This window comes from Nipponia nippon, unplaced genomic scaffold (genome assembly GCF_047370975.1).
Source record: "Nipponia nippon isolate SJK-2023a ecotype South Korea unplaced genomic scaffold, ASM4737097v1 scaffold_2, whole genome shotgun sequence".
NCBI classification, from domain to species: domain Eukaryota; kingdom Metazoa; phylum Chordata; class Aves; order Pelecaniformes; family Threskiornithidae; genus Nipponia; species Nipponia nippon.
The window spans coordinates 112,607,961-112,624,264 of NW_028262336.1; the positions used below are offsets into that span (position 1 = coordinate 112,607,961).

A 16,304-nucleotide genomic window follows, 5' to 3' on the forward strand; every position below is an offset into this window, starting at 1 on the left:
AAAAGCTGAAGGATTTGGTATTGTTTAGTCTAGAAAAGAGGATTGTGGGGACATAGTGTCCAAATATGTAGAAGGTAGTTCTCAGGAGGAAAGAATAAACTCTTTTCATATCCCCTGGGCTTAGGACAAGTTGTCATAGGCTTAAGTGAAGAGGAAGCAGTTTCAGTCAGGCATCAGGGAAAACAGTTCCCAGTTGTGGGAACATACCCTGCACATGCCCATCACCGCTCCTTTCTAAGAACAAGCTATCCAGGAGGCCTTTAGGAAGGACCTAGGTAAAGCTGCTTGATGATGAGATTAGGTGATCTTCTGAGGTCCTCCTAAATCTGCTTCTTATGATTACCATGTTGGAGTCAGGAATAGCTTGGATACACTCCAAAACCATCGCTTTTTCCCTTAAAATGTTAGGATGCTGGAAGTAGCACCTGAGAGGCAGAGGGGCGGTGGTGGGAGCCTGGCAGGGACCACGAGCACTCCTCTGCCCTTGTCCTGCTGGCCGCCCCTTTCTGGCGATTAAACTCTCTTGCCTTGCAGCAAAAGCCAAACTCCATTTGGAGGTCGACAGTCCTCATTGTCCACATCAGCCAGAAGATCCAGGAATTTCAGCCCTCGTATCATGGACCATTTAAGCTGTAAACCACTAGTGGTGTGGTTAGAGGCTAAGGCAGGCAGGAGAGCCAAACCCTCGCTCAGTGGAGTGCAGTGAAGCTTGGGCTCCCACCTTGGCTTACAGAAGCTGAAGATATGTACATCAGATTTTACTGAGTAATTTGACACTGTGTACAAGAAAAATAGAGCTGTTTCCTCTTGGAGCCCCAGTCAGCGGGAGGATGTCTAGCTCATATTTTATTCCTCTGAGTCAGTTTTGAAAGCATCCCACTCTTGCAGTTAAAAATTTTGCAGTGTGTTATGAAAGGGCAACTAAAAATCTTGCCCATCATTTTTTTAATGATGTCTGTCATTCACAGCTTGACAGTCCTACAGGTTGTTAGGAAAAGGGAGTTCTCTACGGTGAATGGAAAATAGTAAATCCAGGGAGAGATCAGAAGTGCAATGCAATCCATCAGTGTGCTAAAAACACTAACAAAAAATATGGCCCTCTGGGTTCTTAAACACACTCGCAGTAAAAACTGTCTAGGTTGTGAATTAGAGAGAGAGAAAGTGATGCCTGAAATGAATCCAGAGCGAGGATGATAATGTGATAACTTTTATGGATGAGTGCATGTTACACTCGAAAGGGTCTCCTGTTCATGGGAGCTTCCTTCATGTTTCCTGAAGAGCCAATGTCAACAGTCCACTTTCTGCTTGCAATAAATTTAAGTCCCACCAGCTATAAAACAAAGATGCTCTATTCTTAATGCAACCCCAATAACTTCCCATTCTAGTTACTATAAACGTTCCTGTTATGAATGTATAATTCTCACTGGGCACATATATGCCAACCTGACTCATGTTACCTAATTTATCACTCCGTGCCTCAACCCACTGAAATGGGAATTCACTGTCTGCGTGGCCAATGCTTTGTGGAACTCCAGGGAGTCCGTCAGCAACACCTGGCTATAACACAAAAAATAGTGTAGGTTATTTATGATCTGTATGCTGATGACCATGCTTCTGAACTGTAATTTTGGGGCAAGCATCTGAAAACACCCCCCCATCAAATTTTAGGTGATAGGATGTCTTTTCTCAAGACTATGTTGATGAATAGAAACCAACCCTGGTGCTGAGCCTCACTGTGAGTGCTGTGGACTGTGGGTTTTGCAGGAGTCAAGTAGTGTGATGGGTACAGTGAGATCTAAGAAAGTTCGAGCTTGTACTGAAGAGGTGTGTGTCCTGCACATACCTGAACACTTAGGAGGTGTTTCCTAAAGTCAACCTCCCTTCTCTCGATGGCACCTGCATTTTGTACTCAGGATTACACTGCAGATTCAGTTCTATATATTTCCATCACTACCCACCTAGCTGAGAGCAAAGTTAAACAGCTCCAGGTGCAAGTGCTCAGATATAGTCCAGAAATGTTGCTTACAAAGAGAAGAGATCAGGCCTTAAATTAAATGCTATCCTTTCATGTCTAATACTTAGCTCCTATGCAAGGTCTCTCATGGATGAATATCCAGTCACTGACTTTTAACTTTGCCTCACAATTTGCAATTGAAAGGTTGAACTCTGGACAATGACCGTAAAAAAATCTTCGGCACAGAGAAACTAAAAATAAACAATATCTCATGAGTGTAATAATGTGAACAAAGGAAATAATGCATAAAAATCAGAAGTAAGATGTAGGAAAAACAAGGAAAATGTGAACAGTAGGAAAATCTAAATGTCACTTTTTTATGGGCGGTGTTGATATCAGGCCATATGCACATTGAGGCGCTTACACCAGCCGTATTTGCTCACAAGCATCGTACTGGTTTAACTACACTGATTATAAAATCAAGCTTAATTAAATCAGAGCAATGTTTGTATGCAGGAAGCATTCAGCCCTTCAAAGGCAAACTTCCCTTTGATGCACTGGACTGAATTTCACACAGCATATGTAATAAGGCTGAAGGGAATATTAAGAATTGGTAGGATCGTTGGTAGGTCCCTCTGTAGGGCTGGGTCGTGACAGTCTTTCCTCATATCTGGGCAGCAGCTCTGGCTGGCCATAGCAGTGATACTTGTGGTGCACCCAATGCTCGGACTCTCCCAGGGCTTGTGCTGTCCCCGGTTCTACAGCAGAGCTGTCACCTGGGGTCCCCATTCAATGTGCACACTCGTCCCTGCTGCTGCAAACTCGCGCTCCGCCTTCACACGGGGCCACCCGGTATTGTTGGGGTAGAGAGAGCAGGTAGATCTTTGGTTATTTGACAAGCTTTGGCAGAAAGTGAGGTGTTTCTCAGTGCTTATGGAGTCTGTGAGGCAGAGCATCTGGCACAAAAGGCCCTGCAAACTTTAGAGCATGGGAAGAGACAGAATGGGGTATTTCCTGTTAATGTGAACCGATCTGCACAAAGCATTAAGAACTGCTGTGGCCTGAATGCCAGGACCTTTGTGAATTCCACTTAGCAATTACTCACACAGCATTTGGCAATTTTATTAGCAATCTGCTATCAAAACAGAAGGGCAGGGCTTGGCACCTGGGCTTTCTTCTGTCCAGACCCTCTGGGACCACAGAAGGTGGAGGATGCTCTCAGCTTACCACAGCCTTTTTTGCGCGGAGCAGCAGCAAATGCTGTCAAGATGAGCAATGGAGGATTCATACTGTAGGGTAAATACCTGCCACTAAAGCTCCTCAGCTGAATTCCAGAAAAAAAGAGGATGCCTTCTAGTCAGCATTCCCAAGGGATGCTCTAATTTATGCTAGGAATCAGCCAGATGATAACTGCAAGTTGAGGGTGACGTGGAGCTGTTAAGTCATCCATCCTGTTCTCCAACCTTTCCTTTCAACTCAGCTTTTCTCCATCTGAGTAGCTCCAATCTGTACCAGGATATGGCCCTATTTTTAGCTGCTCATAATGTATGAGCAGCATGAGATTCTAGGTATTGGGATATTAAAACAGAAAGCCGTTGCATCAGATCTCATTGAAATACAACTGCCTCTGGAGCTTCCAATGCGGATCTACTGCATGGCTTTAATTGCATGCGGCACTTGCGAGGTTCATACAGTTAGTGTTCAGGTAAACGTACCCTTTTGGGGCAGATTTGGTGGAATCACATTTATTCAGTGCAAGTTAAGTACAGCTCACTCATTTCTAGCCTCACAGAGTTCCTCAGATATCATGATTTTCCTGGAAGGGAATGTCTGCTAGTGCTAACGTGTTTGGAAAGCTCATAAAAACTGGAGGTAGCTGCAGCCTGTGTATATCTAGCATTTGCTAACAGTTCACTGTGGGTTTCCCTAATGTGGCAGATTTACAAGGGTCATATTTCCATCTGGATGGGTTTGCCTGTGAATAATTCTCCTGTGTCTTGTGCACAAACGTGATTTTCCTACAACACCCATATATTTCTCTGTCCCAATCCCCCCTCTGTCTCCCCAGTATTTTTCTTCACACAACACTGTGGCCAAGGTAACAGAAAGAAAATCTTTCTGTGAACATGCATGTTATTTTCTGAGCTTTGTACGTCTTTTTTTAGGGCAGGGCTCAAGCAGGATTTTAGTTGGTGGTGATGGCAGCTGATGCAGTTTAAGGATGGTTTGGTGCAATTATACACCTCAGCTTTTCATTGTTCAGCCCAACACGGGTCAGAAATACCCAGGCTGATGTCAAAACCCAGGTAGCGCTGGTGTTGTGAGAGGAAGCGAAGAGACCCCCCGCAGGAGCCCCGTGTGCTGGCCAAAGTCACAGCCTGCGCTGTGGGGTGGCAGGGACCGGGGTGGTCTGGGCAGCAGCAGCCCTGTCCCTGTGGCTGGCTCCGCACCAGCCCGCGCGGGAGTTTCTGCATCCACTGGTTTTCCCATTGGGAATCTCTGCACAGAGGTGGGTAATGGTCAGGTAGACGCAGCACTGGGGATGCCGCACAGGCTGCGATTGCATCCTGTCCACAGCCTCCATCACGACACCAATTTCCAAGGGGCTCTCAAAATCCAAACTAAAATCAATAAACAAAGTCCTGATCTGCCAGAAAGAAACTGTTGGTTAAGCTCTGAACAGTTCTTTGGGAAAACCTATTTTTCCTGTTGCCTGGTTTTGGCAGTTCTTAGCGGGTTTGTTTATTTATTTTTACCCTTTGAGATTAATCACTGTAAGGTGTGGGACCCGCTTGCTGCCAGCTGTACCCCAGAAGTCTTTTTACAGGCAGGGTGCTCCAGGCTGCCTGCACATCGCTGCTGTACCTCGTGCGCTCCCTCCCTGCCTCCATCGTCCGGCCGCCGCGCTGCTCGTGCTGCAGCAAGGGAAGCCAGGCTTGTGAAGCCCTGCTCCCTCCGAGTCACTCCGGCCAGCTCACGTCTCCGGCACTGAACTTGCCGTCCGCATTTTCTGCTCTAATGAAAGTATGGGAAAGTTAGCACCAGGGAAGTACTGCAGCTAACAAAAACTTCACGGCCGCATGTTCACATATGCACACAAATGTATTTGTGCTGCGCAGAGAAGAAAGCTGCTTCTCCAATCTTGCTTACCAAATGGCAATATTTTAATCTATTTATCCCAGTGAGTAGGTGAAAGAGTCAGTATTCAATGAAGACTGTAGGAAATGCGCTCATGGTAGTAGATAAAAGAACACCTCTAAGCACGTGTGAGCATTTCGGAAAGCTTATGTAACGTTTCCTTTGCAAAATAAACGTATACTTATATCCCCATTTCCAAAATGTCACCACGAATATCATCACTTGCAAACATTTCTGGGGAGGAGGTTGCCAAATTGCTAAATATATTCCAGGCTTCAAATAGACGTTTTATACCATTTCCTTTCTACCCTGATAAATCTTTTCTTAGCCCTCTCACAGAAGCTCAGAGACCTGCCTGGGGACTGCATCCCACTGGGTTGGGTGCTGTGCAGTAGTCATCGGAGACTTGCCTCCCAATTTTATAGATGTGGGCGCTGTGCCAGGGGAAGCTACGACTCTGCTTTTCCTCCACTTGCTATGAACCACCCCCCAGGACCAGCGCCATGGTGGAAGGAGTGGAACAGGGACACAACCAAGGGGCCGGGAGTAGAGGGACAGGAGAACCCGCGAGAGCACCGGGACAAGGTCTACACGGTGCGCAGGGACGCCTGCTCGCCGCCTGGCCTGACGCATAGCTCGCGCCAAGGCCCCCGGGTGCAAAAATTAGCTGACATCATGGCTTTTGGAGACTCACGCTTTAAAAATTCAGGGGTTTTATACGCTGGTTTGCTTTAGTGATGTATGGCCATCTGTCTGTAAATTACCACAGATACCAAGAATGCATCATTTCAAGGTTTTTACACTTCGGCTGAACGACCGTACAAATTCAATGAAGAGGAAATGGTGCAACTCATGACACGTTAACATACATAATGCATACAAACCTCTGCCCTAACCATCCATTTCTCTTTCTCAAGGGTATCAGGGGCAGCCTGTGGGCTTTCTGAGATCGGACACGCAGGCATGGTGTTACCAAGTGCTATCCTGGTGGCCCAACGGTCATAGAAGAAAAGTTAGGAGGAAAAGAGGAAAAATTAAACAGTTGGATCCAGGAAAACCCAGTGCTTCTGCATGAGGAGGCAGAAGCACTCATACTGCATCCTAGGCTTTAATATTTTATCTTGCCTTTACTTGCACTTACCTGATTCCACTGACTTGCAGAAACGAGGGTGCAAGGAGAGGGCAGGTGCCCACATCAATCTCAACAAAGAGATCACTGAAGCACTATCACATGGACGTGCTGGGCCTAAATAACCTGCCAAGGTGGCCGCATAGCATGGAACCAAATAGCACTGTTTACTGCTATTTCAGTCATATGTGGCAAGAGCAGCTGCCACCAAGTTATGGAAACAGCACAGACATTTCTGCATCCAGGAGAAGAATCAGCCTGGGCTCTCCAAATGAAAAGTAACCCTATAAAAGCTGGATCAATTCCCAATCCAGTTCATCACAGGGAGATGGAAACTCTTCTTCCGGCAGAAGAAAAGCGGTAGATATGAAAAGCTGCATGTGAGATGGCAGGATCTCCCTTTTTTCTGCTATTTTTCTGATCAACACAGGGGAAAATGCATGTAGAGCCTGTGACAGCTGGAAAGGCTGCAGATAAAAATATTCCTCGCGACGTGTAGGAAGACAGGATTAGAAAGAACCTCCTGGGTGATCAGGAGCAGCCCCTTGCTGTTGAAGACACAGTATTTAATGAGGGTATACGACAACGTACAAACACGACAGCCGTATCAAACCGCTGCCGCAGCTACGCCTTTCGCTCCTGGCTGGCAGGGCTCCTCCACAACCTCCTCTTCTCACCATCAGCAGGATTTCTTCCCATCTCCAGCCCAGATTCATTTATAGCCTATTTACACCCATTTGTTCTTGAGCCAACGCCGTCCATTAGCTCAACTAGGGGTTCCTCCTCCTTATTGCTCAGGCTTTCTGGAGCGCAATGGCATCCCCCCAGCCCCCCCGGGGGGGCCCAGCGGACTGGCAGCCTGTGCTGTCACCTCTCACACCAGGGACCCCCGCACCTGCACCCACACCTGCACCCAACCTGCCGCTTGCTCCCCAAACGGGGACCACCCCTCGGGAGGGCTCTGAGGAGGGCCACGTCTTGCGCTCACCTGCCGTCTGCAGGGGGGCGTGGGGGGGATACTTCTGGGGCACTGCAACACCCACCCCAGCCCTGCCACCCCGCCCCACCGCCCCACCCCTGGGACCGCGGCAACAGCTCCCCAGCCCTGCCACCCCGCCCCACCGCCCCAGCCCTGGCACCCCACAACACCCACCCCAGCCCTGCCACCCCGCACCGCCCCGGGCCCCCCCAGCTCCCCGGTGGCTCCGCGTCCCCGCCGCCCCCCGCCCCTGCAGCGCGCGCGCAGGCGCAGGGCGAGGGCGCGCGCCCCCTCCCCGGCACGAGCGCACTCCCCCCGCCCCGGCTCCCAGGGGCGGCGCATGCGCGTCGCCTCCTCCCCCCCCCCCCGCTTCTCCAGAGAGCGGGGCGCGAACCTGCGCGGGGGGCGTGGTCTCGTGAGGGGCATGTCCCTCCGGGGCGTGTCCCGCGGGCGGGGGCGTGGCAGGGGGGCGTGGCGCGGCGCGGCGCGCCCTGTCCATGGTGCGGGCGGCGGCGGCGGCGGCGCGGGTGTCCCCGCGGCGGGAGGGCGGCGGCGCGGGGCTGCATGGACGTGATGTCCCCGCAACAGGAGCACCTGGGGCCGGGCCGCTCGTCCTCGGTGAGCGGCGAGAGCAGGGTCTTCGCCGCCGCCGACAGCAAGAAGGTGAGGCCGCCCCCGGGAGACCCCGCGGGAAGGCGCCCCGCGGCCCCCGCCCCGGTCCCGGCGCCCCCCGCGGGGCCACGGCGGGTCAGCGCGTCCCCACGGGACACCCCGCGGCCCCGCCGCACCGGGCCCTGCGCCGCCGCCGCCATCGGAACCGGGACCGGGGCCGGGGGGAGCCGTCGGGGGAGCCGGGACTGGGGGTGTCCGCGGGAAGGGCTTGCTGCGCGGGTGCCCCGGTGGGCTGGGGGTGCGGCGGCGCCCGGTGGAGCTCAGGGGGCCCTGCCGGGTGGATAACGCCGGGGACCTAAGGGGGGTTGCTGCACGGATGTCCCGGGAGCCAAGGGCGGCTGCTGCCCGGGTGTCTGGGGTAGGCACGGAGCGGTGCTGCATAGGCGTCCGGGGAGCTCGGGGAGGGTTTGCTGGGTGGTGGCCGGGGGAGCCCAGGAGCTTTGCTGCAGGGATTTCTCGGTGAGCTGGAGCGGGGGTGTGTGCTGCATGGGTGTGCTGGGGAGACCTAAGGGGAGGTTTTGCTGGGTGGGTATCAGAGGGAGCTGGGGGGAGGTTTGCAGAATGGTTATCCGGGGGAGCTGAGATGTGTGTCTGGGGGGAGCGAGGGAAGGGTTTGCTAGAGCTGAGGGGGTTTGCTGGCTGCTCTCACACATGCTTTGTACAAGAGAAAGGTAAGAGCACCTTCCCGAAGAAGCGTCTTGCGCTCTTTAAGTATACCACAATTGATAGCAGAAGAGCGTCATCCCACCTTCAAAACTGGTTGTAAAATGTGTTTGATGTCTCGAATTGCTTTTCAGCATCTGACACGATCAAGTGCAAAATGCTCTACTTCTGTGTACAGCCAAGTACTTGTTTCTGCCTTATACTTCGCTGTAACGAGCGAGCTGTAATAACCACATTCTTCCCACTGTGTAAAACAGGAACTCTTTTTTTCTCCTTGCTTTAGCAAGTGCTGTAGTGTTTTTCTACCAAAGTAGAGCTGGTACCTTCCTGCCTTACCAATTTTGCCTCACAATGACAATCTATGCACTGCCTTGTCGTTAGAGGTGCACAATACTACTGACTGCTAAATACGCTGGCAGGATTAGAATGGCCAGGTGACAGTGTCCTTTACTAAATCTGTCCACCTGGTGACATGAATTTAGGATGCCTGGTAGTAGAGGCTGAGCTTGTGTCCAGTCCTGATGCTGAGCGGTGGCTGGGGCTTTGCTGGCCGTGGCACAGCGGTGCGGAGAGGAGTCCTGATCCCTCGCGTCCTGCTGAAGCATCTCTTTGGGCTGGGAAGTGATGCTGTGCATTTCCATGGGATGTATCCGTGTGTGCCGTGTCCCACCAAGGCACGTAGCGCTCCGCCCTGGCTGCAGCCCTGGGGACCTCTTCTCATGGCAGCTGCTGCCAATGGTGAAATGGTTGCCTGGAGAGAGTTTGGCCAAGTTTTCTACCACACTTCGCTGCAGTTAATACCTGACTGGTTTCTGAAGAGAGAGTGTGATGCACCTACACAAAGTGGTGGAGTACCTTCTGCTGCCCAGCTGGACAAGGTGATGGAGTAGATACTCACCCTCTCCAAGTACTGCGATCTAATTTGAGATGGCTAAATATGCAGCTTTGATTTTTCTTCTATCATTTATTTCATTTTTGCTGAAGACAGAGTACCACGTACCTTCCAACCTGGCAGAGCCCTGATGCCAGGCGCCTGCCTGAAATGAGAAGGGCTGCTCAAGTACTGTGAAGATGAACGTTTTTTTCTTACAAGTTCTGCTTCATGATTCAGCATTCTGAAGACAAATATTAATTGTAGTACTTGTGTTTCCTATTCCTGCTCCAAAGAGCCCACAGTCGAAGGAACACAGACCTTGTTTTTGCCAGTGCTGACAAGGGAGCGGGGATATTACTTTTTACGGATCTTGGCAGCCCTTTTGGAATTCCTCAGCGTGGAGGCACATGCGGCGGGGGTACAGATGGAAATCCTCCTGCGGAGAAGCAGCTTGAGACCCTGGCTGGGCCATGCAACATATGGCAGCTTTGCACACCAGGCACAGCCAACGCAGGCAGCCACCAACATCCAGCCAGCCACTCAGCTGCTCATCCACGGTCGTGGTGCTCCCTTGAGACTACTAGCACGCCATCTCTTTGTGTCTGTCTGGGGAAGAAGATTCCTACCTTTATGCTTGTGCAGCAGTGGGCTAGTCCTAATTTTACCTGAAGCTGGATCTCAGTGACAGTTCGAATATTTTTTTTACTACTTGGGTCCTATGGACTCTATGTATACCTCCGTTTTGTCTTCCACTCAGTGCCAAAGCATCGTATTTTTTTACTGTGCAGAAAGTCTTTCTTACTAATGGGGAGATTACACTGCTTGTGTTGGTTACATACAGTTAGATGGAAGAATGTGTTGGCAAGAACTCAGTTTTGATACTGGTGACACAGCATGTCAACTTGAACAATTTTGTTGCAAATATGTATTTAACATCAACTATTTTAATTTCTGGCACAAATACCCCCAAATATGGGATGCTAAGTGACCACTGAACCTTTCTGCCTTTTTATTATTGTGACTATACCTTTCTCAAATTAAATTTCTTCAGCTGAGATTTGCTACATTGTTCTGTGGTTGTCTGAACTCCTACTTCATCTTCTGCTTGGCTGAAGTATCACATGCATGATCACATCATGGGACCAAGAGACAGAAATTGTCTAGGACTTTCTGTCATGTGTTTTGTGTGACCGTTTAAACTATTTTCCTGGAAACACTTCTTTTCCTTTTTCTTGACATGCAAAGTGGTTTGAACGGCTAACCTACCTCACGGACACTGGGAGGTTCTCTCTGTTAAATGCTTACAAGGCATTCAAGATGCCCCGCTAAAAGGTGACATTGAAGCGCAGTGTTTTAGTGAATGCGTTGGGAATATTCTGGACCAGATTCCCTCCTTACTGGACTTACCGGAGCCACTGGACTATGTGTGGTTGACCCACAGAGAAGTTTTGTACTGACTGTTTAGTTTAGTAACCAATACCAGTAAATTGATGCAACTCTGAAGTGGATTGAAGTAACATGAGTAAGAGCGATTATACTGATAGAGCTTATTTCTACAAATTTATCAAAACAAACTATGCAGCAGAGACATCTTTTATGCCAGTGTAACTGTGTCAGCAGTAGCAGCTGCGGTCATTTAACCATATTTATAAATTCCTGATGTTTCACTGCTCTCTTCTTAGAAGGGATAGATTCCAACCAACCCTGAATATTTTACACAAGACAATATTTGGTAAGATAAGAATTCACTCTTAGGATTTTTTGCTGCCTCCTTGAAGATTTCAAGTGACTACTTATGATTTTTTAGAGGCTCAGCAATTTTTTATATTTACTCATACAATGTGTGCAAAAAATTAACCATTTTGCACACTAAGCAAAATAGTCCTTACGGTTGCAGGCTTGAAATATGGTATCCCATCACCATAAAAATGTGTTTCTTTGTGATTCTGATCACAAATAGAGCAATAGTTTACTCGCAGGGAAAGGAGAGTTATAGTGGTCCCCAACAGCGTACTAAGTGGGTAAAATTCAAGCAAATTAACGGCATTGGAAGAGTAAAGGTGGCCATACATAATCTTCATCCCTTTACTTGTCTTACTCTGCAAAGATGAATCAAGTACGTATTTGCCCTTATACCTGATGATACCTTGATCTCACGCCCTTATGTATATGTTTTTTAACATAAAGCTTCTTAAGCAGAGATTTCTTCTTCCTGTGAGTCTCTGTCCTCTTTACTGTGATCTGAGGATCTGGGGGGTTGCTGTCAAAATCACACCTGGTAGTGCCGCGAGTCTCAGCTGTCCAGGAACACTTCTGGCACTGCTTAGTGAAGTGATGGGCAATTCCTGTCATCCCGTAGACATCTCCTGTAGCAATTTTGTCTCTGATGAGGACTAAAAAAAGCCCCTGTTTTAATGAAGTCATCCACGTGGTTGGTCCTTAGGTTGAAATCACCTTGGCAGGCTGAGCTGGTGTATGATAGCTTACTGTTGTGATGTGCCTCCCGATGCTGCTTTAATTATGAACTAGCATTAGCAATCCTTCCTCTGTCTGTCCACAAGAGAAATCGAAAATTATGCATAAAAAAACGTGTTCTAGTTCTTGAGTTTCCTAGTCTTGGTTGTTTGTTGTTTTTTTTTTGGTCCCTCATGGGGGCAGTAGGAAAGAGAGGGACTTGGCATGTCATGTGGGATCTAATACCCAGGAACTGTGTATATCGAATTATTGCCTGTTTACTTGATGCTGCTCAGGTATCCATGTGGAGTAGGGGGGAATCTCCTCCCTCTCTCATCCTTAAACTGCTCCTGAGAAAGCTTCGCTGTGCAGAAACCGGGGCAGAATCGTGTCCATGCGTTAACTTTCCTGCTTTGTGTCAGGCTTGAAAGGAAACTTTGGGCTTCATCAAAGCCACCACAACCAGAGTCGCTGGTCTGAGCACTGTGGGCGCAGTGCAGCTGACAATAGGACCCATAGGCTAAATATTTGGCGCTCCTCTCCTGCACACTTTTAGTAATCTTCCACACCTCCAGCTTTTGATGTAGATGGTTGAGCACTTTTGAACACATCAGGTCAGTGCTTCCAAAGACTGTTATCCTTTGGGAGGTAGGACATCTTTTGCTTACAGTTGCTTTCATCAGTTTTTCTTTCTACTCTGAGATGGTCTTTAGTCTCCGTCTTTGCTGTGCTCTCTAGCAGCTGCTGTTCCATGATGATGTGCTTTTGCTTCCACTGTGTTGATAGCTCTTTCCTCTTGTGCCCCTGCAATTATTTTCTCCTTGGTTATCCATCCAAAAATGGCTTTCTTTTTAGGAAGGTCCTTGTAAGTAGAAGTATTCTGTCAGCATAAACAAAAGCACATAGTTTCGTCACCTGCTCTGCCTTTATGGTAAATGGGCTCTCCATGGGACCTAGACATCTCTGCTGCCTGAGCCAGCAGCTCCAATGCAGTCATCTTCTCACCCTGTTTATAAGGCCTCGGGGTTGTTATAGGTCAGTATAGGGCCATTTCTTGCTTTACCAAAGTATAAGAGATTCTTGTTATTTCTGGTGTTTTTAGACAACCATATGCTGTAAGTCTAACAAATGCTGAATTATGGCATATAGGAAAAAAGATTTATTGCCTCTCGTAAGCAGCCCGGTGATACAGGGGAAAGAGTGATGCCCAATTGTCCTGGAAAATTAACTGCTAGGTGCTGAGGTTTGTTTTGATTTTTTGATTGTCGGGCAGCTCGTTGAACTTTGCCTTACAGTTTTTGGTAAAGGTTTGTGTTCTGTGCTTCGGTTCATGGCTTTGGTTCAAACCAGAAATGTATGCCACAGATAGGTTTTGTTGCTCAGACAAGAAAAACAGAGTTTGCATGGGTGAAATCCCTCACAGTTATTAACTTAGATAATTTTAAAGAGTAGGCTTTGTTAAAAACAGACTTCCTTTTATTAGAAAAATAAAGCAGTGAGAGGGAGAGCTTAGCCACTTGAGTGCAATCCTCAGCTCAAGGAACGGGCACATCTGAGTGTTGTCCCTGTCACCCAGTTAAATGACCCAGGTGCATGGCCCAGCCTTGACCCACTTCTGCAGCCAGCCTGTAAATCAGGAGCCTGAAATCCTTTCATGTCTGGGGAGGCTTTTACAAGGGTGTCTGCACATCGCTGAGGAGGCATTTCTGCTGCGTTCACCTGTCGGTGAATACATTTTTCAACTCTTTCGTATATGAATCTCTTAAACAGACATCAAGTAGTATCATTTTCTCATCCTAAGCTCGAACCACTCTCTGAGACATGAATTGTTCCCTATGTTATTGAGCTCCTGAATTTGTCTGTTCCCTGTCCTTTGCTTAGATAGCAAGGAGGCTGAGCTGCTTAACTCAATTTTCTTGGTCGCCTTAGTTTCCTTTTACAGTCAGTGGAGGAAAACAGCACTTCTAGGACAAGATGAACTGTGCGCTACGTATGTCCTTTTCTCTCCGTTGATTACAAAAGGAGCACAGAGCGAATAGCTCAGGTCTGCAGGTCTGAGGTTGGGTGAGAGGAGTCCTCCCACACGCGTCTGACAGCATGCAGATGCTGCTCTATGTTACCTTTTTCACAGAACAGGAATTAATACCATAACTTGGCAATATGTTAATTTACGTAAATTCCATATAATACCATTATCCACTTCACCTGCGAGGCAAAATTAGTTGAATACTGGCAGTCAGGAATAGATTTTTCCTCCAGATGATGACTTTTGAGATACTTGTGAAAGTTTTACTGTAATCCTGTAATCCATAGGGGTTCCGATTCCTGAGGAAAGACAGCGTATTTTCACTGATGGCTTGCAAGGTTACTGTCCTCAGCATGGTGGGCTGATCTGCTCACCTACCATCATAGTATAAACCACCTACCATCATAATTTACAAAACAGTGCTTCAGAGTGTAGGTCTGATCATTATCTGGTGTAAATTAATTCTTTTGAAATATATAGCCCTATGTCTGTTTATATCAGACGAGAAACTAGCCAAATACTAACGTATACCACCAGTCCAACAACTGAAAAAGCAACCCTTTTTGTTTCTGTTAAAAAAGCAGTCAAGACAACCACCACCAGCAATGCAGAAAGTATGAAGTTAAACCTGAATCGGAGGGGAGGGGGGCAGGAACTCAAGCTTTTGAACGTGAGGAAGGCAAAAATACCTCTAGTTTGTCCTGACTGATACAAGATTATCATCTTTGCATCTGGCACACTGTAAACATTCATTATGAATACCGATTTTATGATACATTTCACATGGGTGTGACTCAGCCAGCAAATATGAGGATTTCTCTGTGTTGACCTTTCTAATATTTACATGAAAAAATGGGAGGTTATGATGTGGGACACATGTTGAGAAATGCTTCTCTGTGTCCCATGCTTAGATAATTGGTCATTGCATCTCCTTTTGCTCCCAGACATCTGCTCTCACTACAGCTGTCCAGGATGTATCTCCTCTTCTCCGCATTGCCAGGGTGACATCTTTGCACATGTAAATGCAGTGAAACCGAGGAGAGCAGGCATCTGGGTCCAACTTAGCCAAAAACGAATTTGTCCTCTTCCTTCTCAAAGTAAATAAATTCAAGTTACCATGATGGTCACTTATTTTATTTTCTCAAACTCTGTACATAGCAAAATAAAAACAAACCTCCCCTTTCTGTCTGTAGTCAATGTCTCTGTGTGATGTTTTTATTTGCATACAGCTGACCTGACTCACTTCACTTTTGCTGTGAAAATTTTCCTTTTCCAAATCTCATCAGTGATCTTTTTATGTTTTAAGGCTCTTTTTTGTTAAGCTTTGCTTAATACCTGTATTAAGATGTTGCCCGGAGAGGCTGTGGAGTCTCATCCTCGGAGATAACACAGACCTGGACTGCAGGCGGCCCGGAGCAGCCTGCTTGAACAGGTCCTGCTCTCAGCAGGTCCGGAGAGGCTGGACTGGAGACCTCCTGGGATTTTAGCTCTTATTAAACTTCTTGTAGTCCTAATCTTTACCTTGGTCCTCAGATATTTAAGTCAAGACTGGAGTCTCGCTGCCACGGGCACTACTCAGTGCTGCTAGCCCAAGCATGAAAAAAATTGCCATAATTGAGAGAGATTTTAAAATGCTGCATTTTTTCAGTGACTTCGTTTTCAGACCTGAGAAGCCGACAGATTTAAGATAAGCAGACCTCCACTGCACTCACAGGAGCTGAGATGCTCTAGGTTTAACCGCCCCCTGAAAGCCACCTGCCCAATAATCAGACTTGCAGTAAATTTCTAATTGGGAGTTGATGCTTTCGATAAACGCCTACAAAAAATGCTGGTTGGGGGAGATCTGTGGCTTGTCTTCTGTAGGATGCTAGACTGCATGATTGTACAGGTCTCTTTTGCCTTCATATTATTTGTAGATATGCTACTTTTTAAAATGCTAACAGCTTCTCAGATTTGCTAGCAGTAAGACAAACTGGTTTCATTCAGTAGACAAATTTAGCAAAGTATTTTCTTTCTTTTTTGCCCAAAACTAGCAAAAATGGGCATCTATGTTGTTAGTGATCTCTTAAGTTATTACCCAGTTATTTTCTGATCAGATAGAAGACATCTAAATGTTCCCAGGCTTAATTTATCGGTTTTGAGAAGATTATTTTTTGATGAAAGAAAGAGGGAGGAGGGGATAATTTTTAAAGGTGAATTGAAATGACACAGCTGAATTTATAACAATTGCTGCACAATAGCTGTAACTGAGTATCTGACAAAACAAACAAGCGTGCGCTACATAAATAAAGGAGGAACCAAAAAAATGACACAATAACAAATGCACTGCGATGAGTACAAGAAATACACTTGTCAAAAGCAAGTAAAGCAAGTAGTACTGTAGAGTTTCATTTTTCCAAGGGAAGCACGCTGTCC

The 16,304-nt window shown here is 47.4% G+C and overlaps 1 protein-coding gene across 2 annotated transcripts in view; it reads left to right on the forward strand.

Annotated features, from left to right (window-relative positions):
• The first annotated feature begins 7,686 nt into the window (after nt 1-7,686).
• Nucleotides 7,687-16,304, forward strand: part of ARHGAP20 (Rho GTPase activating protein 20) — a 62,916-nt gene continuing 54,298 nt past the window's right edge. For both annotated transcript variants that reach the window (XM_087757330.1, XM_087757332.1), the window contains exon 1: nt 7,687-7,863. In XM_087757330.1, coding sequence (XP_087613456.1) covers nt 7,765-7,863 — 99 coding nt within the window. In that variant the 5' untranslated portion in view covers nt 7,687-7,764. The remainder of the gene's footprint in view (nt 7,864-16,304) is intronic.